General features: G+C 47.6%; 1 protein-coding gene across 2 annotated transcripts; it reads right to left on the bottom strand.

Annotated features, from left to right (window-relative positions):
• PLA2G5 (phospholipase A2 group V) lies at nucleotides 1-21,655 on the bottom strand. 2 transcript variants are annotated; one of them, XM_050793448.1, is made up of 5 exons: nucleotides 21,379-21,655; nucleotides 6,288-6,337; nucleotides 4,925-5,069; nucleotides 1,295-1,401; nucleotides 1-616 (listed from the first exon to the last, which is right to left on the bottom strand). In XM_050793448.1, the coding sequence occupies exons 2-5, from the start codon at nucleotides 6,325-6,327 to the stop codon at nucleotides 492-494; spliced, it is 417 nt and encodes a 138-aa protein (XP_050649405.1). In that variant the 5' UTR covers nucleotides 6,328-6,337; nucleotides 21,379-21,655; the 3' UTR covers nucleotides 1-491. The 2 variants fall into 2 exon arrangements, 1 of the variants encoding a protein (XP_050649405.1); XR_007726390.1 differs by lacking the exons at nucleotides 1-616; nucleotides 1,295-1,401; nucleotides 4,925-5,069; nucleotides 6,288-6,337 and adding an exon at nucleotides 20,350-20,548.
• Nucleotides 21,656-26,539: the final 4,884 nt, after the last annotated feature.

The raw sequence follows: 26,539 nt of genomic DNA, 5'->3' as shown, positions 1-26,539 counted from the left end.
AAAATGTCTGTGTGGTTTTTATTAGCCTTGAGAATGAATTTTATTTAATATCCATACACCAGATTTAGAGAGTCAATTTGGCTCTTCCTGTGTAAAAATTCTCTGGAGGGTGGCGGTGGTGATAATCTGATCGCAGAAGCTGAGAAGTAAGTGCATCTCAGGAAAGTGTTCCAACTGGAGCCAGGACGCTGTCTTCAGAGAAGAAAAGAGACATGGCCAACCCTGAGTTTGTGGAGAGCTCTTGGCACCAGAGGGGCTGCCCTCAGAAGTAGAGGCCTAGGGACCCTGGGACCCTACCAAGTCCTGTGACCAGAGTCACTCTCCGGGGACTTGCTAGAGGGTACAGTGTGGCCCTGGGGGTCCTCCAAGCTTCGAGAAAGACTGAGGTCTGTGACTTAGGAGCCTCTCTCAGGAATCCAGCAGAGTCGGAACTCTGTGTTGTAGAAAAACAGAGCAAAAGTCTTGGTCTGGGAGGAGCTCGCTGGGGAGGCCTAGGAGCAGAGGATGTTGGGAAAATATTGGTACTGCGGGTTGTAGCTCCATAGGTTTCTCTTGAGGCAGTAGACGAGCTTCCGGTCACAGGCACAGAGCTGCACATGGCAGAAGGGCCCAGGCTCTGCAACAGGACACCAAGAGCAGAATGAGGGCGGGAAGAGCATGCTCCAGTCTCAGCAGAGACCCCATGGACCTCCTGCTCCAAGGAGCTTTCAGCCTGATGAAAGAGGCATGGCTCCTAAATCAGGGGAATAGAGAATCTGATGGAAGGGGCGCAGCTGCTGCTCAGGGTGAGGTTTCAGTTCAAGAGACAGTTCCTGCCCTCAGGGAGTTCCCAGTCTGATAGAGGAAGCACCTTCCTTCCTCCGGGGGACTCCCAGTCTGATGATGGAGGCAGCTGCTGCTCTGGAGGAACTCTCATTCTCACAGAGCAGAACCATCCCCCGACTTAGCCTTGAACTCAGAGGCCTTGAGCCTGAATCGTGCTGTGTGCACTGGCAGGCCTTCAAGCTTCTGTTTCCTGATGTCTAAAATGGAGGAGACTAAACCTACTCTACAGGTATATTTGGGGGGAATCAAGGAAAAGGAAGCATGTCAAGCATTTGCACCCGGTGGATGCTAAGATGTTTCAGCCCTACCCTGGGGGACTGATATAGCCGCAGTAATCCTGCTCCTCTCATCCCAGTTCTGTACCCAACCCCTCCTCCCTCAACAAGATACAGGCTGGCTGTCCTCTAGGGCAGCTGAACTTAAAGTCTGGTGCTCTTCCAATGGCCTGAACGGGAAGCCCCAGCCTTACCGCAGGTGACCAGGCCCCATGCGAATCTGTATTTGTAGGACTGTGTCCGAATGTTGCAGCCCTTCTCCTCCAGCCGCCCATAGCAGTGGTCATGCACCCAACAGCACCTGTCCATGCAAGAGACTTAGATCCCAAGTGGGAGGGATGCCCTCCTGACCCCCATCCCTAATAGAAGCAAAAATTCAACCATGTCACTTTAGCAGAGGCCACCTTGGTGGACGCGATGTGGCAGAGAGGACCTTGTAGTGTGACTGAGTAATTTCCTGTTCCTCATTTCCAGCCAGCAGGTCATGGACCCTCGTTTTCCTCCTGGTCTCGTGATTAGACTACATTTCCCAGCCTCCCTTGCAGGTAGGTGTGGCCACATGACTTGGTCCCAGCCGGTGAGGTAGGTGGAATTAATGCACTCCACCTCCAGACCTGCCCAGACAAACCTCCCACACTTTACTCCACTGTCCCTCTGCCTCCATCCTTTGGCTGGATGGAGATGACCCAGCGTTCTGAGGATTCCGAGGCCATAGGTGATGGCAGAACTACAAGATGGGAGGAGCCAACGTGTGATTCATACTGAACTGTTATGTGAGCCAGAAATAAACTTCTCATATCACAGGTCCCGCATCTGTGGATCAACCAATATGGATGGAAAATGTAAGCAGGCCTAATTTCTTGTGTCTGTACTAAACGTGTACATACTTTTTTCTTGTCATTATTCCCAAACAATACAACAACAACTTCCATAGCATTTACATTGTATCAGCTATGACAAGTAGTCTAGAAATGATTTAAAGTATATGATCACAGCCGGGCGCAGTAGCTCACGCCTATAATCTCAGCAGTTTGGGAGGCCAGGGCAGGCAGACTGCTAAAGTCCAGGAGTTTGAGACCAGCCTGGGCAACATGGTGAAACCCTGTCTCTACTTAAAAATATACAAAAAATCAGCCAGGCATGGTGGCACGCGCCTGTAGTCCCAGCTACTCAGGAGGCTGAGGTGGGAGAATCACCTGAGCACAGAAGGTCGAGGATGCAGTAAGCTGAGATCGCACCATTGCACTCCAGCCTGGGTAACCACTGAGACCCTGTCTCAAAGAAAAAAAAAAAAAAGCTTGGGGGGATACAATCACATAGGTTATATGCAAATACTATGCCATTTTATATCAGGGACTAGAGCATCTGCAGATTTTGGTATCCACGGGGATGGATCCTGGAACCAGTCCACGGGATGACTGTATGTTAGATGTAGCAGACTGCATATAAAAGGTTTTCTTGGTTTACAGAAAAATTGAGATCTTACAGAGGAAACACCTAGTTCCTCCTATTACTAACATCTTATATTAGTATGATACCCTTGTTAGAATTAGTGAACCAATATTGATACATTATTAATGAAAATTATTCACTAAATAATAGTACATCATTATTATCTTACTAATTGTAAAAAAAAAAAAAAAAAAAAAAAAAGCCGTAATCAGAGTTCCCTAGTTTTTAACCTAATGTCGTTTTTCTGTCCCAGGATCCCACTGGGGATGCCATGTTACATTTCATTGTCTTGTCCTTCTTTTTTTTTTTTTTTTTTTTTTGAGATGGAGTTTTGCTCTCATTGCCCAGGCTGGAGTGCAATGGCGTGATCTCAGCTCACTACCGCAACCTCTGCTTCCCAGGTTCAAGCAATTCTCCTGCCTCAGCCGTCTGAGTAGCTGGGATTACAGGCATGCGCCACCATGCCCAGATAATTTTGTAAATTTTAAGTAGAGATGGGGTTTTTCCACATTGGTCAGGCTGGTCTTGAACTTCTGACCTCAGGTGATCAGGTGATCCACCCCTCTCGGCCTCCCAAAGTGCTGGGATTACAGGCATGAGCCATCGTGTCTGGCCCATTGTCTTGTCTCTTTAGGCCCCTCTTGTTTGTGGCAGTTCCTCACACTTTCCTTGTTTTTGACTGTTTTGAGGGGTACTGGTTAGATATTTTATAAGATGCCCACTATTGGGATTTGTCTGATATTCTTTTTTCTCATAAGACTGGAGTTTGGGGTTATTTTGTTGCTAAATTGTTCCAGTGTACACTGGGGGCTCTTTCAGTCGGCACAGGTGCCCCTTGTCACATCCCCATCAATGTGGGCTTTCATTTTGTTTGTGTTTATTTAAGCACTTCCTTACTTTTTGGCACTAAAAGAAGTTCCAGGTTCATCTTGTATATTTCCTGCCTTGGTCCTAGAATTGGCCATTTCTTCAAGGAACCCTGGCTATATATGAATATGTATATATATAAAATTTATATTATATATAATTTATATTTATATATATATATATGACTTGGAAGGGGCCTTCTATTGAAGAATGACATTGGAAACTAGATCTAGGCATTAAGTGTGCTTGTTGCTACTGGGGTGTCATTTCTTTTAGACCCTCTCCACTGATAGCAAAAGAATGTTTCTATTTGCCCATGTGTATAAAAAAAAGTATATGATCACACAGGTTATATGCACATACTGTGCCATTTTATATCAGGGACTAGAGCATCTGCAGATTTTGATATTCACAGGGGTCCTGGAACCAGTCCGAGGGATGACTGTATGTTAGGTGTAGCAGATTGCACATAAAAAGTATTCTTGGTTTACAGAAAAACTGAGAAGATCTAACAGAGGAAACACCATTTTCTCCTATTACTTACATCTTATATTAGTATGATACTAATATATCCACGCTATCTATGCATACTGCTACCTATGCATACTTCCACATGTAAACATCTGCATCTACAATAAGCTAAACAGGAGTCCATACTGACATCTCCAACTCTAGTCCTTTTGCACATGGATCATTCTGGCTTCCTGCCCTGGCTTATCCCACTCCAACAGTGGGAAACTTGGCCCCAACCATCTGTCCTTCATTTGCTTAATCATCCCTTTCCTTTATATATGTCTAGCAGTATCGGAATTGTTAACCCAGCTGGGTATGCTTTCCAAGGAACAAAATCTCCCATTTCACACATTCTTCTAGAACTTTAGCACTTCCCGATCATGAGGTGGACTCTAGATCCCCTCCCTCTTAAAGCCTTTGTGACTGTCTTGACCAAGAGGACAGTGTAAGTGACACAATGGGATTTCTGAGGCTGACCATAAAACAGCATACTCTTTGGTCTTGCAGTCTGGGGACACTCAGTCTTGCAACCCAAGAGTCATCATGCTGGGAGGAATCCTGAACATCCTTGGAGAGGCCTAAGTGACAGGAATTGAGGCCTCTGACCCGCTCCTACGCCAGGAGATGCTGACCACTTGCCAGCCATAGGAGTGAGCCATCTGGAAGGTGGATTGTCCAGCCCCAGTTGTCCAAGCTGAAGCTGAGACAAGCCACCCCCACAAGCCCTACCCAAATGGCAGATTCATAAGCATAGTAAATGACCAGTGCTGTATAAGCTACTACATTGAGGACCACTTGTTACGCCACAGTCGACCAACTGACACCTTAGGCCACTGAGATCTTGGGATTGCCGGCTAACTTCTTTCAGACTCAGTTTTCTTATTTGTAAAATGGTACTTTAATACTCATCTTCCAGAACTGATATGTAATTGAACAAGAAAACATGGGTGCAGAGCCTGGAGCCCAAAGGGCAGTTATAGCAATCAGCTCACCTATCAGTGCCATCCTTGGGGGTTCCTCGGCCGCCCCAGCCACAGTAACAGCCGTAGAAGCCATAGTTTGTCAGGGCATTCTTCCCTGTCACCTTCTCGATCATCGATTTTAGGTCCAGCAAGCCTCCTTGCACAGCAGGCACACCTGGAAGATAGCCCATGTCCCCAGGTGACACCCAGGCAGCCCAGCCCTGCTTTAGGCCCACTGCCCAACATCTCCTACCTTTTCTCCCACCCAGGGCTTGGAGGGACGGACCTGTGTGTCTCTTTTTTATTCTCTCAATTAGTGGGAAGGGAGGTGCAAGCAGTATGGAGAATTGGTTCAGAGTTTGGAATTGAAAAATGAGCAGACCTGGGTTCAAATCCTGGCTGTGCCACTAATTCAAAGTATGGTATTGAATGGAGTCAGAGCCTCAGTTTCATCATCTGGAAAACGGCGACCCAAAATTAGCAGCTGCATCTTGGAGTTATCATGAGGGTTAAAATAAGATTAAGTGTGTAAATTTTGAGCACGGTAGCAGACACAAAGTAAGTGACCATGACGCATAAGGTGTAATTCATAATGTATCTGCATGAAGCAGAAGACAGGAGTTTCTTGTCTCTCTTGGCAATACATCCCTCTGCCCCACCACTCCCTCCCCTCACACCCTTTAGAACATAAGGCAGAGAATCTAAAAGCAGGATAGGACTCTTAAAAATCGCTGAAGCCAGTTCCCTCATCTTACAAATGGGAAACTGAGGCATGGAGGGAAAAGGTGCCCTGTCCAGGGTTTCACAGCGAGCCCAAGGCTCTCCCTGCACCAGGCCTCCAGCTCCTCCCGGCATCTCCAGCGATCTGGCAAGACATCAAAGAGCAGGACAGCCTGTCAGGGGGTTGTTGTATATACGGTCACGGGGCTGCAGGATGGGACTAAAGCCATCTGTACAGTCACTTCCCAGCTGGACAAGCCTGAGCTGAGAATGACCCAGGAATCATAGGCTGGGACATTTAGATAAGAGTTTTGATTTTTATTTGGATTGATTTGGGGATTTTTAAAATCTTATTTGCATACAAGGAAAATATCTGCCTCATACATTTGCCAGCCACATAACCTCCATGTCCACAACCTTTACACAGCTGAGGTACAATATCTCCTAGGACCCTGCCACAGCCTTATGCCTTAAGCATGGACTGCATTAGCCCGTGCCAGATGAGGAAGCAGAGGCTCGGAGGCATGAAGGTTCCTGCTGACGTCTATGAAGTCAGTGCAGAGCCAAGATTCAAACCCAAGTCTCTACAACCTCAATGGCTGGTGTCCTTTTCACCACCCTGTTACTCCCATGGGGTAGAAGTTCATTCGGAGGTCATGGGGCCAGCACTTACTACAAGCCAGGAACCAAGCCAGTGGGAGGAAGCCCTTCATCTCTAGGGTTCTGGAAAAGAAAACACATCCCACGACAGGTCTATCAGGCAACGCCCCCGTGGCCCATTCAGATCCCACCCCGGCTCCCCACCAGGCCCCGCCTATTCCACTCTCCATCATGGTGGGCAATAAACAAGGTGAGTCCAGCCAGAAAAGATGAGGCAAAAAAACTATAGGTCCATGGAGGGCCCTGGAGGCAGAGGGGATAATGGAAGCATTTGCAGGTACACTGTCCCTGCTACCAGTGCACTCTTAACCACAAACACCCCAGACATACTCACCCTGTTGGCAAAATGGCTAAAAGGGACCAGAGAATGGGCAGGATTCTTAAATGGAGATTTGGTGGCATACATGGAGAAGCAGGACTTGATATAACCTAGACACAGCCTTTGATGAAAGATGCAAGACGGAAGAAAAAAATTCCTGGACAGACAGCACTTGACGCCCACAGCAGGAGGGCAGAAGGAAAGCCGATGATTCTATGTCTCATACTCGTTTTAGCTCACGGTGCTGTAGTTGCCTGTTTTCAAGGATGTTTACCCTGATGGTTCTTTGCAGGCAGAGGCTGGGCGGATGCACCCCTCTATTCTAACACTGAGAATAGTGCCTGGCCCAAGGTAGGTGCTCAGCCGTGAAGCCTGGGCACCCACAATGTGCCAGTGGCTTTCAGGGCCTGGTTATGTCTCTTATGGGCCCCAAGCGCTTTTGCCTTTGCAGGTATCTTTCTGCTATATCTTTATATTTATCTCTATATTCACATGATTATTTTTGACAACTATGTTGGTATAAAGAAAAACATAATCCAAGCTGGATTTATTATTATATATTCATTATTATTATGTTCATTTCTTTCCTCTTGATTTTGAAAGAATTTATAAAATTAAGACATTCTCCTGGGACCCAGGCACTATGTCTACCTAAAGAATAAGTCAACACTGGGGGTTCATGAGAGTGCTGCAGGGTAGGTATCACTGTCTTCATTTTGCCACTGGGAAAATTGAGGCTCAGAAAGCTCCGGGACCTTGCCAGAGGTCACAGAGCCATTAAGCAGTGGAGGCCGGATTTCAGCCCCGTCCTTCTGTGTCCCTCACTGCACCACACAACCTCGCTTCCCAGAGGCATGAATCCTTTGAGGGGTCTGTGCTTGTTCCTTCTCGTGCTCTACCTCTCAGGCCAGAGCCCTTGGCTTCACTCCTTAGAATCTGTCTTTGGTAAAAACAGCCATTGCCAGCCTAGAGTCCAGGAAATTCCATGTGTCTCAGGCCAGCACCTGATTCTAATTTGGCTTCTCAGAGGTTCCTTACCAGCAGCTGCCTGATTCCCTTCCTCCCAGGATCCAAAGTCCTTGTTTGTCCACAGCTGGGCAGGCCTGGGGCTCTCCCCTTCAGTGCTCTGTTGTCTCAAGTCCCTGAGTTGAATGGTCGCTTGTGCCAGAGCTCTCCCTGAACCCCTGGCACCTCCCAAGACCTGGCCTCCAAATATGCCTCAGACTCCCCGGGGCTCCTGCCCTTGTCCAGTAGCAACTCTGAGTTCCAAGAACATTCCTGAGGGTTCTGTCCACAGCTGGCCTGCATGACAACCCTTGTCCGGCAGGAACTCTGAATCCCAAGAACATTCCTGAGGGTTCTGTCCACCCATAGCCTCTGCTCCAAGGGCTCCAAACAGCCAAAGAAATGGCCCTAGACACCACCATTCCACACCAATCTTCCTCTGCCGCTCCCTGGAGCCTGCAGCACAGTGACACCAACTGCCACTCCCTGGGCATCTCTGGTGTGCCAAACACTACGTGCTATCTCTCTAAACCCATCAATGACCTTGGCAGGCCTGGAGTCTGTCCTTTTAAACAGCCACTTGTTGAATGAATAACAGTTGTTGATTTTACAGATAAGGAAATTGAGGCTCAGGCAGATTAAGTGACCAGGACTGTCAATCTATTTCCTTGACTGACTCTACACTCCACTGCCTCTGAGCATCCCTGGGCACTAAACATGCTTTCGATTTTCTGTATTTTAGGACGCTTTGACATCTTGGAGGCCAGAGACAGCCTGCTCCTTCCAGGGCTAGTTAATTCCTAGACACCTCACATGGCTCCTCTGTGAGCGTGCCTTTCACCTGCAGACCGACTGTGACAGTAGGTAGCTGGTCAGACAGGAGCAGGACAGGAATGTCAGGCAACCATCAGGCGATGGGCAGGCAGTTGTTAACCGTCTCTCTAAAATAATAACTGGTCACAGCCAGCACCAGGGAAAGGCAGTCTCCCAATACACAGGAACACCTGAAGCTGGTGGTCAGTCGCTTCCAGTCAGATCTCAGGTATTGGGTGAGTAGGCTCACACATGCGCATGAAGAGGCAAAATGGCAGAGTTGAACTGGTATAGGACCTGCTAGGGATGTTCGGCTGGTAAGAGAAGAATGCCTCAAGGGAACACGCGTACAACTCCAGTAAACACACTGCGCATGCTCCCTCCCAAGTGCTAGCAGGTGGGCGGATAAGGAAAACAAGACCCCGGAAGTATGCCAATGTATAAAACCCCAAGTCAAAGGTCAAACAGAACCCCTGAATCTCTCAAGTCACCTGGTTGGCCCCTCTTCCAAGTATACTTTACTTCCCTTCATCGCTACTCTAAAGCTTTTTAATAAGCTTTCACTTCTGCTGTGAAACTTGCCTCAGTCTCTCCTTCTGCCTTATGCCCCTCAGTCAAATTCTTTCTTTTGTCTCACTCCGTCACCAGGTTGGAGTGCAGTGGCACAATCTCGGCTCACTGCAACCTCCACCTTCCGGGTTCAAGCGATTCTCCTGCCTCAGCCTCCCAAGTAGCTGGGATTACAGGTGCCCGCCATCATGCCCAGCTAACTTTTTGTATTTTTAATAGAGACAGGGTTTCACCATGTTTGCCAGGATGGTCTCAATCTCCTGACCTCGTGATCCACCCACCTCGGCCTCCCAAAGTGCTGGGATTACAGGCGTGAGAATTCTTTCTTCTGAGGAGGCAAGAACTGAGGATGCTGAGGCCTGTATGGATACATCCCACTGCTGACACAGCCAGTCCCTTGGCACACCCAGGCCACCTTTCCCTTACCCTCACACTCTAAGCCAAGGTTTCTCCTGCCCTAAATCACCCCAGGGCCAGACACTGGACAAGTAGGGAAGCCTGGAGTCCCGCTGACCTGATTCAAACTGGCCAGTCCTAAACTGTGTCTCCTGCCCTACCAGCCTTTCCCAAAGATCACAGCAAAGGCCCTGGGCGATGCTTCCCAAGGCTCCTCCTGACCTGCCGACCTGGCACTTCCTGCGTGTCCCTGGGTGGGAATCACGCACTCTTCTGGGAGCTGTAAATAACAAGCTATCTTTTAAATGGCAATCATTTCTTGATCTGTTGGCCTCCCCATACCTGGAGAAAACCAGCCTCCCAGGTGCATTTGAGAACACCCTGGAAAGAGTGAAAAAGCAGTTTCATGGTGGTGGTGGCAGAGGCGTGGAGCGGCTGCCCTGAAGAGTGGACAGCCACTCCACTCAGTAGAGCCCAAAGTGGGCCCCAGGAGGAGGATGTGGGCTGAGCTATTTTAATCAAACCACCACAGAGAGGAAGTGCATAGCCGCGAGAGAATTTCGGAGGAGGGCAGCGGTTGCAGTAATGAGAGGGGAGAGAATAGAGATGGACAGCCCAAAGGAAGATGTGGAGGCTGGGACGTGGCGAGGTCGCCAAGGGATGGGTCCCCCAAGTCCACATGCAGCAGCTCCAGGACCTCCCAGTTCACGTCTCCTGGCTGGAAAGAATGCACAGTGCGGAGCCTCACATCACGGACACCTCCTGCTCTCTGTGAGGGAGGTGATGGGGGTTCACCCCTCTCCAGGCCCTGCTCCCCTGACCAAGGGGGACAGGTGTTTCCTCTCATAGCCCCTCTCTTGGCCCTGCTCTCTGCACCTCCCTCAGGCAAAGCAGCCCCAAAGATGAGATTCCTCACCAGTGAGACCTTTTCTCCGTCCTCAGGCCCGCGGAAGAGGCCAGGGCTGGGCCCGCCTGGTTTTAAGGACCTCTCTGTTGCCTCCCACACTCCTGCGTGGGCCAGCTCCAAGATTCCTGGTAACTCGCATACGAAGCTCTACTTCCCCTCACCCTGGCATGACCCCTGGGGAATGTTTTCCACTGTGTACTCAGAATTTGTTTCTTTTGGTTGTTTTTTTTTTTTTTTTTTTTTTTTTTTTTTTTGAGACGAAATCTCGCTCTTTCGCCCAGACTGGAGGGCAGTGGTCCTATCTCAGCTCACTGCAGCCTCTGCCTCCCTGGTTCAAACAATTGTCCTGCCTCAACCTCCTAAGTATCTAGGATTACAGGTGCACGCCACTACACCTGGCTAATTTCTGTATTTTTAGTAGATACGGGGTTTTACCCTGTTGGTCAGGCTGGTCTCGAACTCCTGACCTCAAGTGATCCACCCACCTCAGCCTCCCGAAGTGCTGGGATTACCGCCACAGAAGCAGCTGTTTTCTGAAACAGGTCACAGTGCCCAGGTGGCTATCAGGAGAGATGGTGATCAGTCGGGCTTGGGCCACCCACGATCCAGGGCTCTTCCCCGCCAAGAACAGGAACCCTGGAATCCCCCTCCAGGGCACGGCCTCCCTCCCACCCACCACACTGGGTCTTTGCCAAGTCCCCCAGCCCTGGGCTCCTGCTCAGATTTCATCCTGTCTCGCTCAGCCTCAACCCAGGAACGGCCAGGGAGGACAGGCAGCCCCACTCGCGGACTTGAAGCTTTGTCCCCGTCCTCTTCCTATTGTTCCTAACTTGCCAACCCCCAACTTTTTCTGCCCCGTTCCTGAGCTGGGGTGACTCAGGAGATGCCTGTAGAAACACCACAGAACGTTGCCTGCCACGTCCAGGTGGTAGCCCTTTTTTGGCACCTGATTCCGTGCCAACTTCCTACAGGTCTTCCCTCAGGGAAGGGGAAAGTGCCAGGCTTGCAGTTAGAGAGATGCAAGCTGGAGTCCCAGCTCAGCCACTTAGTATCTGTGTGAGCCTGGGCGAGTCACTACACTTCTCTATTCTTCATGTAAAATGTGAGAATTATGAGCCCCTCCAGCCACAGAGGCTCCTGGTGAGGAATGTACCATATAAAACAAGGCACAGGTGGGTCAGGCACAACGGCTCACCCTGGGAGGCTCAGGTGGGAGGATGGCCCGAGCCCAGGAGGTCAAGGTTGCCGTGAACTATGATCACACCACTGCACTCTAGCCTGAGCAACACAGCAAACCCCTGTCTCTATTAATGAATAAATGAATACATAAACATAAAAATAAGGTATATAAACTCATGTCAGTTGGGGAAGTGTGTGGCCCAGTGGGTAACATCACAGGTTCTGTATCAGCTCCAAGTCCTGGGTTCAAATCCTGGCTTCCTCACCACTGGCCACAGTGCCTCAGGACTGACTGAAGCTCACCTGCCTCGGAGAGCTGTTGTTAGGATTAAATGAATTTATACATGTATAGCTTAGAGCCATAGCAAATGCAGAGTAATGCTAATAAATCAATGACAGCTCACCTTCTAGAGTGTTTTCACAAGACATAGGTACCTACTAGTATTCTCCATTTTCTGCTTCTGTTAATTCCGCCCCTCACCCCACCACCCCACACACACTTTTTTGAGAAGACTTGGATTTTTTTTTTTTTTTTTTTTTTTTTTTTTTTGAGACAGGGTCTGTCTCTGTCCCCCAGGCTGGAGTGCAAAGGCACAATCACAGCTCACTGCAGCCTCCACCTCCTGGGCTCAAGCCATCCTCCCTCCTGCCTCTGCCTCTCGAGTAGCTGAGACTACAGTGGGCACCACCATGCCTGGCTAATTTTTTTTTTTTTTTTTTTTTTTTTTGAGATGAAGTCTCACTCTGTCGCCCAGGCTGGAGTGCAGTGGCGCGATCTCGGCTCACTGCAAGCTCCGCCTCCCGGGTTCATGCCATTCTCCCACCTCAGCCTCCCGAGTAGCTGGGACTACAGGGGCCCACCACCGCGCCCGGCTAATTTTTTGTATTTTTAGTAGAGATGGGGTTTCACCATGTTAGCCAGGATGGTCTCGATCTCCTGACCTCGTGATCTGCCCGCCTCGGCCTCCCAAAGTGATGGGATTATGGGCGTGAGCCACTGCGCCCAGTCTCTTTGTGCATTTTTTATAGAGTTGGGGTCCCACCATGTTGCCCAGGCTAGTCTCGAATTCCTGGGGTCAAGTGATCCTCTCACCCATGCCTCCCAACGTGCTGGGATGACAGGCATGAGCCACTGTACCCCGCCAAAGACTTGGATTTTTGGCTCCTGCCTCTCCTTGCTGTTCTATTCTTTTTCTCTCCCTCTCTCTTGTCATGGTAGCATCAGAGAGAAGTCCCTCCTTAAGGCCCCCATGAATCCTTCTCTTCCTAGGACTAACAACTGGGCTCCCAGAAGAACCCTGTGAATTCAACTCAATACCAAAAGTATTTATGAAGTGTCTACTGTGTGCCAGGCACTGGGATCCCACAGTGAATGAGACAGAACTTGTGCCTTTCCAGAGCTGCCCTTGTGGCTGGTGGGAAACAGATAGTGAAGCCAGAAGTGAACATAGATGGTGTCTGGCGGTGATCGGAGCCATGGGGAAGCATCCTCTCCCCGTCCTGTATTTTCATTTCTCCTTCTCAACCAGTTTCCTCCCCCACCTATGAACACACACCTGCCCCGCCATTCTCAACCAAACAAAACCAAGCCACGAAAAGGAGAAAACTAATCCCTTGCCTCTGGTGACAATTCTACTTCTTTTTTTCTCGAAAAGCCACATTTCTAAACAGAGAAGCCTGCCCTTCATCATCCCCCACTCTGAACCCTTCGCTGCCTGGCATCTGCTGCATTCTTGAGCTTGCTCTCAGGGACCCCCAAAGCCTGGCATAGCCCAAGCTTGGGGGTCACCCGCTCGGTCCCTCAGGGCACTCATCTCGAAGTCCACCTCCTCCTTCTCAAAACTCTCTCTCTCCCTCGGGGCTTCACAAGGTTGCCCTTCTCTGTCTCAGCCGCTCTCTGGCTGAGCTCATCTGAGTTCAGGGATTTAGCTCTTATTTCTATGCAGGCATCCGGGGGTGTCCCGGACAGAGCAGTCTGGCCCCAGCTTTGACTCAGCAAACAATGCTTAATGAAGGAATGACTGAATACAGGAACCAGGAGAAAGCACAATGTCAGATCCAAGATCCAACGTAGGAGAGACGTGTATTCAAATCTGCATCTCAGCTGTGACCACCTGTGTCCACCTGAACCAGCTTTTTCACCTCTTTGGGTCTCAGTTTTATCTGAGTAAAATAGGATAATCATAGAACCAGCCTCGCTTAGTAACGCTGATAATTCAATGAGATAAGTCAGGCAGAGGGGCCGGGACAGTGCCTGGCACCCTGTAGGTGCTCAATAAGTCGTAACTACCATAAATATTATTGTGATTATGTCTTTCCAGTAAACTGAGAACTCTATGAGGGTAGGCTCTGTGTCTGCTTCACCTCTGTAACCCAGCACTTGGCACATAGTAGGTGCTCAGTAAGAGTTTGCTGAGTGAATGCATGACTCCTCTGGCTCCAGCTCCCTTCTCACCCCATTGCCCAGTCCACACGTCAAATATGATTACACAGAAATGGACAGATAGATAGACAGGTAGGTAGGTAGATAGATAGATAGATAGACAGACAGACAGACAGACAGATAGATAGATAGATAGATAGATAGATAGATAGATAGATAGATAGATAGATAGAGTCTGATATTCTATCCCAATAACCCTTGGGAACCTCAGAACTAAACTCACTGTCCCCTCAAAACTCAGTCCTTCCCAGTTCCCCTTTCTTGGTAATGGATCCAACCATTCACACTTCAGTGATTAAAGATGCCCCAGCCACTTCCACTTCCAATTGAATGGAAGCCTGTTGAGGGCAAAATTCTTCTCTGATCCATTTCTGATCCCAGCACCTAGAACAATGTCTGACCCATTATAGATCCCCAGGAAGTATTTGTAGAACAAATTAAACATCACATAAACACACTTGTCCTCTGTCATTTGCTGGGTCTATCACGTGCAGGCTCGCCCCAGGGCTAAAGCCCTGCCAAGGGTAGCCATGGAAACCTGGACACTCCCTCACCCTGAGAACCCTAGCTGCTGAGATATCCCTGGCCTTGTCAAATGGTTTGTTGGCACATGGAACAGGATTACCCAGGGCTCACTGGCAGAAAGTCTACATCAAGTCCTCCTCCTCCAGGAAGTCTTCCATGATCCCTCCTTCCACAGGGAGCTTACTTGTCTCTGGAATGTTATAGAACTCATCTGATATGCTGTCCACTCTGGCATTTCCTGTTGGAGGGGATTACAAGGCTGATGGCTCAGAAAGGAATGAGGGGAGAACTCAGTCTTTAATGAACATTTGCTATGCCACAAGTGCAAGGCAAGTTCAGCATTCATGGTATTCCTTAATTCTCACAAAATCTCATGGGGCATTATGATCCCAGTGTGTGAGCAGGGAAACAGAGGAGTAGATGTTACATAGCTCGTCCAAGGTCACACAGCTAGTAAAAGGAGGACCCAGAATCATACACCTGACCCATCTGTCTGTCAAATCCATGTTCTTTACAAAAAAAGGGTTGAGACCCAATAAGGATATAATGATTGGGATTTTCACAAGACCTCTAACCAGAGTGTCACGTGGTTTCCTCATAAACAAGGTGGAAAACTGAGAGCTGAGGTACAGTTGGTTAAGTGGGCTCAGTGTTCCAATAATTGCTGATGAGTAGAACTGGATTTTTCGTTTTAAACTTTCAGGCCAGGGCTCCATACAGCCCTAGGAAATGCTTTGCTTGGTCTACACGGTGCTTTAAAAAGACAAAATGGAATTAGCTGCCAATGTATAAATGCTAAGAGATCTTAGACAGAAATCCACATTCCTAGGCCAGGCACAGTGACTCACGCCTGTAATCCCAGCACTTTGGGAGGCCGAGGCAGGCCTGAATTGAGGTCAGGAGTTCGAAACCAGCCTGGCCAATGTGGTGAAACCCCGTCTCTACTAAAAAGTACTAAAATTAGCCGGGTGTGGTGGCAAGTACCTGTAATCCCAGCTGCTTGGGAGGCTAAGGCAGGAGAATCGCTTGAACCCGGGAGGCGGAGGTTGCAGTGAGCCAAGGTTGCACCACTGCACACCAGCTTAGGGGAGAGAGTAAGTGTCAAAAAAAAAAAAAAAGAGAGAGAGAGAAAGAAACCCACATTTCCACATTTCCATTTCCAGCTTCTCTTTAAAAGATCTAGCAATCCTTGGTCTGGACCCCTACATGGCAACAACTGGCCATTGCGAGAAGTAGCTGCCCCCATATACAGGGTATGTGTTTCACTCTGCCCTAGTCCTTAACCACCCCTTACGGTCTTAGGTCCAGTCTGCCTCACAATTTTTGCTCTCTGCTGGAGGAATCTCGGTCAGCCTTCATAAACCAATACAAGCTGCACACCATGGACTGTGGCTGAATGCATGGTGCCGGTGCCCTGGAACCACCACTTATTAGCTGTGTGACCTTTGGCAAGTGTCTTAACTGCCCTGTGCCTTAGTTCACCATCATGAATAATAGGGTAAATAATTTTGCCTGTCTCATCTCTATGTTCTGAGTCGATACACAGCAGGTATTTAGGCACACAGCAAGGTCTCAATAAATGCTGGGGTTTTTTTTTTTTCATTTTGTTTTGTTTTGTTTTTTGAGACGCCCAGGCTGGAGTACAGTGGTGCCATGTTGGCTCACTGCAAGCTCCACCTCCTGGGTTCATGCCATTCTCCTGTCTCAGCCTCCCAAGTAGCTGGGACTACAGGTGCCTGCCACCACGCCCGGCTAATTGTGTGTGTGTGTGTGTGTGTGTGTGTGTGTGTTTTTTTTTTTTAGTAGAGACGGGGTTTCACCGTGTTAGCCAGGATGGTCTGAATCTCCTGACCTCGTGATCCACCCGTCTCAGCCTCCCATAGTGCTGGGATTACAGGTGTGAGCCACTGCGCCCGGCCAAATGTTGATTATTTTTAACAGGATGGTGGGACATGCCCGCAAGTGACTGCGCGGAAACTTTCTTCAAGTGTTTAGTAGGAATTCAGGAATGGTGGGAAGGACTGGCCAAAGAGATGGAGCTGGGTAGGTCACAAAGGCCCTTGGGTGTCAGGCTAAGGAGGTTGGATCTTGATCTTGTCCTGATCTTGATCAAGAGCAAGATAAACTGAGTTCAGTAAGAAGAGAGTGAACAGGCCCTGTCTAAAGACCCCCAAAACTGAAATGCACAAGGAGAGGGTGGGTAACACAGTTCAGCAATCACATGCATGACCCCCAAACTCAGTACTAGTCACATCACAGAAGCAGTGGTCGTCTTTGGCGGTGATAGCAGGAGTGTGGTGCCCAGAACAAGGGCTCCTAGCAGCCCACACCCGGAGGGATGTGCCTGGTCCTGGGCCTGCATGTGAGCAGGCTTAGGAGGTGTCTGGATCACAGGAGACAGAAGAGAGGGAATTGGGGCTGACTTGGGTTTGGAAGGTGGCTGGGGGTACCCAGTCTGTCTCCAAATCTCTGAAGGGCTGTGGGGAGTAGGAGGAATCAGAACTGTCCCATGCGGCTCCAGATTGCGGAACAAACACCCACCAGGCACGGACGCACTAAGCAGTCAGATTTTGGCTCGATGCAAGAACGTTTTTCTAACAGCTCATGTGTCCTGGGAATTGAATGAGCTGTCTTGGGAGTGGTGAGTTTCCTCTCCCCGGAAGGCACTTTTTATTTGCCACTTTTTAGGAAAAGAAATGTCACATGGGAGGTGGGCACTGAGTGTGTGGGCTATGCCCCCGCTCGACTTCTCAGGAAAAGGAACTTAATCTTTAAGTGTTGGAAACACCCAAAATGCAAACGAGATCTGTCAAAGCTCATGAAGTCAGCTTTGTCAGTTACGAAGCCTCGGTTCCATCCTGTAAAAAATGTTTTTAAAATTACATTTTGTCAAGGTTCAAAAACAAAGAAAACTCATGAGCCCTTCAGTTGCTCCATAACATGGAGAGAGCTGTCAACTATTTCGTGCTCCCTGCCCTGTAGGGCCCCCTCCCCACAACATTTTATGCAGGTCGGAGTCATGTGCAGATATGTTGCGAGAGCAATGACCAGTATGAGAGAAGCAGATGGGCTCCAGGATGCCCGCGGGGTCTGACATTTTGTGCTCTGGAATTGACTTATTCTTGAACTCTCTGAGCTTTTCCAGCAACAGCTTTTGCATTTCCTGCTCCCCCTGCCTAGAATACTTAGTCCTGGATTCTTTATCCTCCAGGTCTCGCCTTAAATGCCACCTTCTCCAGGAGGCCTCCCCTGACTACCTACCCGAGGTCACCCTGTTTTTCCCCTTCATGGCACCGACCATCATCTTTAACTCTCTTTAACTTACTTGTTTATGGCTCATGTACCTTATGCCTTCCCCTAGAATATAGGTATCTGAGGGCAGGAAACATGTTCATCTTGTGCTTTATGATATTATCAGCAGGTAGCAGAGGGCCTAATATATATATTATATATATGTGTGTGTGTGTGTGTGTGTATGTGTATATATATTTATATTTATATATATAAATTTTTATTTTATATAAATATATGTATAAATATATATATATATATTTTTTTAGATGGAGTCTCCCTCTGTCGCCCAGGGAGTGCAGTGGTGTGATCTCAGCTCATTGCAACCTCCGCCTCCCGGGTTCAAATGATTCTGCTGCCTCAGCCTCCTGAGTAGCTGGGATTACCACACTGGGCTAATATTTGTATTTTTCATAGAGACAGGGGTTCACCATGTTGGCCAGGCTAGTCTCAAACTCCCGACCTCAAGTGATCCGCCCTCCTCAGCCTCCCAAAATGCTGGGATTACAGGCGTGAGCCACCACACCCGACCCCTAATTCATATCTGGTGGCTGATAATTATTTGTGGAATAAAAGAATGATGGGATTGATGAACCAATTAAATCTGGAAGTAGAAGCAGCCCCATGTGGGTTTCAGCCAGGTTGTAAATTGGCAGCTTCCTGTAAAGATACACACAACTAATTCTATCTGGGTGTCAGCCTAGGATGCACATGCAGCTTATACATATGTTACAGCTATTGGTTAATAACAGGCTCAATTTCAACTTTCACCATAACCTTGGCTAAGAAGGCAATCCACACACCAACTTCATAGCAAATACATGTTTTATCTTTGAAAAATGTAATCCATTAAACTGTTCACTCTTAAGACATCTACCATGAACTAACCTTCCTTTCTGTCTTCGTTTCTGTTGTTTTCCCTCCACCTAAAATGCTCTCCACTCTCTTTTTCTAACTAGTTAAAGCCTACTTATTTTTCCACATGGTAATGTCCCTTCTTTTTCTGAGGAGGGAGAAACCCTAGGAAAAGCCGTCACTCTGCCTGGCAAGATCACAGATGGTGCCCAAGGTTCCAGGCTCACGAGCCTGAATCATCTGCAATTCAAGGCCACTCCACCTGTCTCAATCCCAATCCAACCCAGCAAATGTTTCTTGAGCAATTTTGTGGGCAGAGGTCCCGTTAGGCACTACGAGGACCAAATGCAAAGTGAAATCCACCAGTGCAAGCACCGAAGAGTTTCTAACCTAGTTTCTGTCTCTTAAGACAGGGGATGTGGGAACAGGCCTTCAGAATGTCCGTCACGTCTAGAATAACATTGGAACTCTTTCCCTGGGCCTAAGAGGAGGTGCCTCCTCTTTTGAGACACCTTCCCAGATACCTCCCCAGCAGAGTTCATGGCTTCCTCCTTTTTTCCTGGGTCAATCTTCCTAACCTCTGTAACAGCACATAGCACATCCGCCCAAGTCAGAGGCACCTGTCTCCCCTCACAGAACATGGTCCCGCACCTACTCCAGCCTTGCCTTATACCACTCCTAAGACATTCCTGGGAAGAAGCCAGATGTGAAGGCTTTTAGTTCCTTAAACCCACTAATTTCAATCTCTCTCTCTCTCTCTCTCTCTCTCTCTCTGCCTCTCTCTCTCTCCCTCCCCCTCTTCCCTTTTCATCTGTTATTCCCTCCCTTTCTTCTCTTACTCAACGCCTACTCATCTTTGTAAACTTAACATACTTATCATTCAATAACTATTTAACAAGCACCTATTATGTGCCAGATGCTGTTCTAGACCCTGGGGATACAGCGAAGAGCAACACAGCTGAGAACCCTGCCCTCATGGCAGAGCTTGCATTCTGGAGGGAGAAGACAGAAATAGACAAGCGAATAAGTAAAATGTACAGTTTGTTAGGTGGTGATCGATGCAATGGAGAAAAATAAAGCAGGGAGCAGGGTAGAGTGCTGAGTGTGTGTGTTTGGGGATGGGGACGGGGACTGTTGATGGTGGGAGTGGTCACTTTATTTATTTAGACAGTCTTGCTCTGTCACCCAGGCTGGAGTGCAGTGGTGTAATCTCAGCTCACTACAACCTCTGCCTCCCAGGTTCAAGCAATTCTCCTGCCTCAGCCTCCCGAGTAGGTGGGACTACAGCCGTGCACCATCATGCCCGGCTAAGTTTTGCATTTTTAGTAGAGACAGGGTTTCACCACGTTGGCCAGGTTGGTCTCGAACTCCTGGCCTCAAGTGATCCACCCACCTTGGCCTCCCAAAGTGCTGGGATTACAGGCATGAGCCACCGCACTGGCCTGGAGTGGCCACTTTAAACAGGGTGACCGAGAAAGGTCTTGCTGGGGAGGTGACACTTGAGTAAAGCCATGAAGGAGGTGAAGGAGCACGTTATGGAGACATCCTAGGGGAAGAAAGCTCCAGGCAGAGGGAAGAGCAAGTACAAAGGCCCTAGTGTAGGAGCGCACCTGTGAGCTGGGAAACATGGAAGCTGGGTCTGCTTTGCCAAAATGTCTTGTGAATCCATCGCCCTGCCCTGAACTGGATCAACCCCTGCTCTGAGCTCTCCCAGTACCATGTGCTCTCTCTCTTCACACCACCAATCATATTGTGTTGCAATGTCTCTCCCAGCAGGCTGTGAGCCACCTGTGGACAGGGGCAGTGTCTTTTATTAATACTTTGACATCTCCAATGCTCAGCGTAGGGCATGATACACATTTATTGATGAAATCAATCAACGAGTGAACAAACTAGACTGTGAATCCTTGACGGTGTCTCATTTATCTCTCCCTGGCAGCATCTGGCACTCTCTATGGCACAGATTGTGTCCTAGGAAAAAAATGTTTGTTGAATGGCTAATAAAAATAGCTGATGCCTTATTGAGCCCAGATACCACACTAAGTTCTTTATGGGGCTTCTCTCATTTTATCCCTAAGGTGGCCCTATGAGGTAGATATTACTATCATATGCGCTTTGCGGATTAGGACACCGGGCTTGAAAAACAGAAATGGCTCGAACGTGTACTGAGCTGGTCAGTGACAAAGCTCGGAGTTGTCCTAATCCGTTTGACTCCCAAGGCCACGTATACTTAGCTCAAAGCTAAACCGCCTTCAGAGAGGGGAGCGAGAGAGAGAGAGACTGAGGAAGGGAGGAGGAAGATCTCCCTATAAGGGCATCTCACCCATCTCTGGGTTTCTTTCTGTGTGTACCGAAGCGTCTGGCACACAGTGGATGCTCTCAACAGTTAACGGATGTTAAATAGATGTTGGCGAGTTCTCTCCCTAAAGGGGAATATTTGCCTGTGGTTTAGGTTAAAAAGAAATCCAAGCAAGGCCTCAGATTAGCGTAAACACAAGCCCTAACTCAGCCTATTCATAACTCTCCCTGGTTTTGCCCATAATTTTAGGTATGACCTTCCGGTAACCTCCATCTTCCCTTGAGGTGTGGCCTGGCTTCCTTAAGAGCCAGCTCTCCAGGCCTGACAATGACAGGTGAAGGACCCAGCAGCCCTAGAGAGACTCCTTCAACAGAGGCTGTGCCTGCCCACCTCCCCCTGGGCCTCCTCTTGGGCTCTCCACACACCCCCTTCTCCAGTCTCTCCCTCCCAGCTGGCGTCCCTCCACAACCCCCAATTTGTGCAGCCCCCATCAGTAACTAACCTCTTTGGCCTGGCCTCAAATCCTGCTCTAGAGGTCTGCCCCCATGAGCAACCTCCTTGGGCAGACCCTGGAGCCCCAGGTCTCGCTGGCTCCCCGTCTCCAGTCAGAACATTGGGATCCACAGACCATGGATCCAGGGAGAATCAGTTCTTGGGCTCCAGAATCTTAAAGCTGTGAGTGGGAGTGACCGATGAGGAGGACAAACTCGGAGAAGGGGAGGAAAAACTTCTGCCCGGACCCAGCCCGGTAGAACCCCGCTCAGCCCCCCACTGCCTTTGCAGAGGCAGGAAGTCCTGCACAGTCAGGGCCTGTGACTGGCTGTCCTGCCAAAGGGGCTGGGCGGTCACCCAGAGAATTCCAATGAGGGTGGATTTGAGTCCTGAAATATCCAGGTCACGGCTTTAGCCACTTCACAAGCCTTTGCTAATCCCCTCAGCCAGAAGTAACCCCTACCTCAGTCCTGGGCTCAGAACCTTCTTAAGGCTCTGACAGCCTGCTAAGTATCTTAACTATCTGAGTCCTTGGGAGCTCATCAGTATTGGCGGGGACAAGAACATGAACACAATACTGTTTCTAGTATACAGTAAAACTATCTAATATGCAAATTTCCCCTATTGTCCCAATAATGGTTTTTATATCCAATTCATTGACTTTTTTCCGATCCAGAATCCAAACAAAAATCAAGCATTGCATCTAATTATTGTGGCTCTTTGGAGTCCTTTAATCTTTAATTTGGTTTCTTTGTTTGTTTGTTTGTTTGTTTATTTATTTATTTGAGCTGAGGTCTCACTCTGTCACCCAGGCAGGAGTGCAGTGGTGCAATCTCAGCTCACTGAAGCCTTGGCTTCCTGGGCTTAAACGATCCTCCCAGTAGCTGGGACCACAGGCACATGCCACCATGCCTGGCTAGTTTTTTGTATTTTTTGTAGAAACGGGGTTTCACCATGTTGCCCAGTCTGGTCCCAAACTCCTAAGTTCAAGTGATCCATCTGCCTCAGTCTTCCAAAGTGCTGGGATTATAGGGGTGAGCCACCATGCCCAGACTTAATCTGGTCTGTTTTTTAAAATGACATTGATGCTCTTGAATCCAGACCATTTGTCTTGCAGAATACTCACCAATTTGGATTTGCCTATTGCTTCCTCATGATTATCAGGTTAAACGTTTTTTGTAAGAATACTATATAGGCCAGATGAGGGGCGTGCACATTTTCAACTTTACTAGTCATTCCCCAAATACTCTCTTCAATGGATGTGCCAGTTTACACTCCTAGAGGCACCATAGCCAGCACTCGATAATATCACATCTATCGGTTCTTCTCTACCTGATGAGTATAAAATTGTGTATCATTGTTTTTACTTGCTTCCCCTGGCTGTTGGTGCAACTGAGCATTTTTACATACACCTTATGGCCACTTGGATTTCTTCTTCAACGAATGGTCTGTTGGTATCTGTGCCAATTCTGGGCCTCTTTGTCCTAACTTCCATCTGGGTCCTTCCTGGCTCTGCTCTGTTGGAGAAGGAGGTAGGGGGAGTGTGTTCCCTCAGGCTTCTGTATCAGCAGCTTCCAGGAGGCAGGACACTGGAGGACAAGACAAGTGTTTGCTACATATGTTGCAAATATATGCTGTAAGCATGCCAGTTGTCTTTTATTTATGGCATTTTTATAACATAAAAACTTTTGGCTGGGCTTGGTGGCTCACTCCTATAATCCCAGCGCTTTGGAAGGCTGAGGTAGGCGGATCAGCTGAGATTGGAAGTTCCAGACCAGCCTGACCAACATGGAGAAACCCCGTCTCTACTAAAAATACAAAATTAGCCGGGTGTGGTGGCACATGCCTGTAATCCCAGCTACTTAGGAGGCTGAGGCAGGGGAATTACTTGAACCCAGGAAGCAGAGGTTACGGTGAGCAGAGATTGTGCCATTGCACTCCAGCTTGGGCAACAGAGTGAGACTCCATCTCAAAAAAAAAAAAAACAACCACTTTTAACTTTCATGTCATACGAGTTATCAATCTGTGATGTTTAGTACCTTGTTTGCAAAGTCCTGCATGACTCTCTGATTGTGAGGTTAACAATATTTTTCTGAATATCTTTCTTCTATTGGTTCTAAATTTGGGGGTTTTACACTTAGGGCTTTAATCCTTTAATCCATTTGGAGTTTATTTTCATGTGTAGTATGAGGCTGAAATTTCGTTTTATTGACCCATAAGGAAAGTCAATGATTCCAACACCTTTTGTTGAACAGACCAATTTTTCCCCTCTGACTTTATTTTATTTTTATGTTTTTTTTTTTTTTTTTTTTGAGATGGAGTCTCACTCTTGTCACCCAGGCTGGAGTATAATGGCACGATCTTGGTTCACTGCAACCTCCACCTCCCGGTTTCAAGCGATTCTCCTCCTCAGCCTCCGGAGTAGCTGGGATTACAGGCGCCTGCCACCATGCCCTGCTAATTTTTGCATTTTTAGTAAAGATGAGGTTTCACCATGTTGGCCAGGCTGGTCACGAACTCCTTACCTCAGCGATCCACCCATCTCAGCCTCCCAAAGTGCTGGGATTACAGGCGTGAGCCACCACACCTGGTTTTTTTCATTTTGTTTTTGAAACAGAGTCTCGCTGTATCACCCAGGCTGGAGTGCAATGGTGCAATCTCGGCTCACTGCAACCTCCACTTCCCAGGTCCAAGGAATTCTCCTGCATCAGCCTCTCAAGTAGCTGGGACTACAAGTGTACACCACAATGCCCAGCTACTTTTTTGTATTTTTGTAAAGATGGGGTTTCACCATGTTGCCCAGACTGGTCTCGAACTCCTGAGCTTAGGCAATCTGCCCACCTCAGCCTCCCAAAGTGCTGGAATTACAGGCGTGAGCCACCACACCTGGCCTAATTACTATAATTTTTTTAAGTCTTCATATATACTAAGGAAAATCCCTCTTCTCTCTTCTTTAGACATGTTTTGATTATTCTTTTTTTCCAAGAGATAAGGTCTTGCTGGATGGGATGGCTCACATCTGTAATCTCAATACTTCAGTACTTTGGGAGACTGAGGTGGGATCACTTGAGACCAGGATTTTGAGATTAGCCTGGGCAACATAGGGAGACTCCATCTCTACTCAAAATTCAAAAATTACTTGGGCATGGTGGTGTGCACGTGTAGTCCCAGCTACTTGGGAGGCTAAGGTGGGAGGATCGCTTGAGCCTCACAGGTAGAGGCTGCAGTGAGCCATGATCATGCTACTGCACTCCAGCCTGGGTGAAAGAGTGTGACCCTGTCTCAAAAAAAAAAAAAAAAAAAAAAAAAGACAAGGTCTCACTCCGTCACTCAGGCTGGAATGCAGTGGTGTGATAATGGCTCACTACTGTCTCGAACTACTGGGCTCAAAAGATCCTTGCACCCAAGCCTCTCAAGTAGCTGGGACTACAGACATGTGCCACCACAGCTGACTAATTTTTTTTTCTTTTTTTTAGAGATGAGGTCTTGCTATGTTGCTCTGGATGCTCTGGAACTCCTGGCCTCAAGCAGTCCTCCTGCCTCTGCCTCCCAAAGTGCTGGAATTATAGGCATGAGCTACCATGCCTTGCCAAGAGCAATTAAATAAAAATAAAACAAAATAAAATACCAATATCTTACACATGTACACAAAACAAAAAGCTTCTCTGGTACATAAAAGAACTTATAACTAAAGTAATAGTCAGACCAACAGGAATGATTCAGTAGAAAGTTCATAGGAGGCAGTCGTGTGCTATAAAATGGTTTAACAATCACCTCTTGTAAGGAAGAGGGAAATCCCTGGTTTGTAGAGTCTGCCAATTTCTTCAGTGTAAATGCCCCCAATATGGCCTATTCCAAGTTACCAACATGATACCACTAAATGTGGAGCTGGGAAAGTAAATGTTAAGTTGGACTTTATTAAAATATGAAACTTCTGCTTTGTGAACAATACAAAAGTCACAGACTAAGAGAAATGCTTTAAAACACATACATGATAAAGGACTTGTGTCCAAAATATACAGTGAACTCCTAAAACTCAAAAATAAGAAAACGAATAACTCAATTAAAAAATGAGCAAAAGATCTGAACAGACACTTCGCCAAAGAAGACACACAGAGGACAGGTAAGCATATGAAAAAGCACTCAACATCATGTGTCATTAGAAATTGCAAATCAAAATAACCATGACCTACCTATGAGGATGGCTAAGATCTAAAACGTTAACACCACAAAATGCTGCCAAGGATGTGGAACAGGGACTCTCATTCAATGCCAGTGGAAATTGAAAATTGCACAGCCACTTTGGAAGACAGTTTGACAGTTTATTTTTTGCCTGTGTGCAGTGGCTATTCACAAGTGTGATTATAGCATACTCCAGTCTCAAACTCCTAAACCCAAGAAATCCCTCCTGCCTCAGCCTCCTGAGTAGCTGGGACTACAGTGCATGCCACCACACCCTGCTCCAATTTGACAGTTTCTTACAAAGCTAAATATAGTGTTACCATTCGATCCAGCAATTGTACTCCTAAGTTATTTACCCAATAGAGCTGAAAACTTATGTTCACTCAAACACCTGCGCACAAATGTTTACAGCAGCCTTATTCATCATTTCCCCAAACTGCAGGCAACCAAAAGGTTTCTCAATAGGTGAATGTATAAACAAACTGTGATACGGCCATACAATGGGATGCTATTTAGCAATAGTGTAAGAAATAAGCTATCAAAAAGAAATAAGATATCAAATCACAAAAAGATATGGAGGAATATAAAGGCATAAATGAATTCAATCTGAAAAGGATATATACTGTATAACTCCAGCTATATGACATTCTGGAATAAGCAAAACTACGGAGACAATAGAAAGATCAGTGGTTACCAGGGGGTTGGGAGGACAGAGGGATGAACAGGCAGAGCACAGAGAATTTTCAGGGCAGTGAAACTGTTCTGTAGGATATGGTGATGGTGGATAGATGACATTATGTATTTGTCAAAACCCATAGAACTGTACATCACAAAGGTGAACCTTAATGTACACTATGGGCTTTAATAATAATATATCAATATTGAGTCATTAATTTTAACAAGTGTGCCACACTAATTCATGATGCTAATAGGAGGAAAATCTATGCATGTGTTGGGATAAGGGGGCGGTATATGGGAACTCTATACAA

Source organism: Macaca thibetana, chromosome 1 (genome assembly GCF_024542745.1).
Source record: "Macaca thibetana thibetana isolate TM-01 chromosome 1, ASM2454274v1, whole genome shotgun sequence".
Taxonomy (NCBI): Eukaryota; Metazoa; Chordata; class Mammalia; order Primates; family Cercopithecidae; genus Macaca; species Macaca thibetana.
Note: the sequence above shows the minus strand (reverse complement) of the source record. Positions and strands in the feature narration are given on the sequence as shown.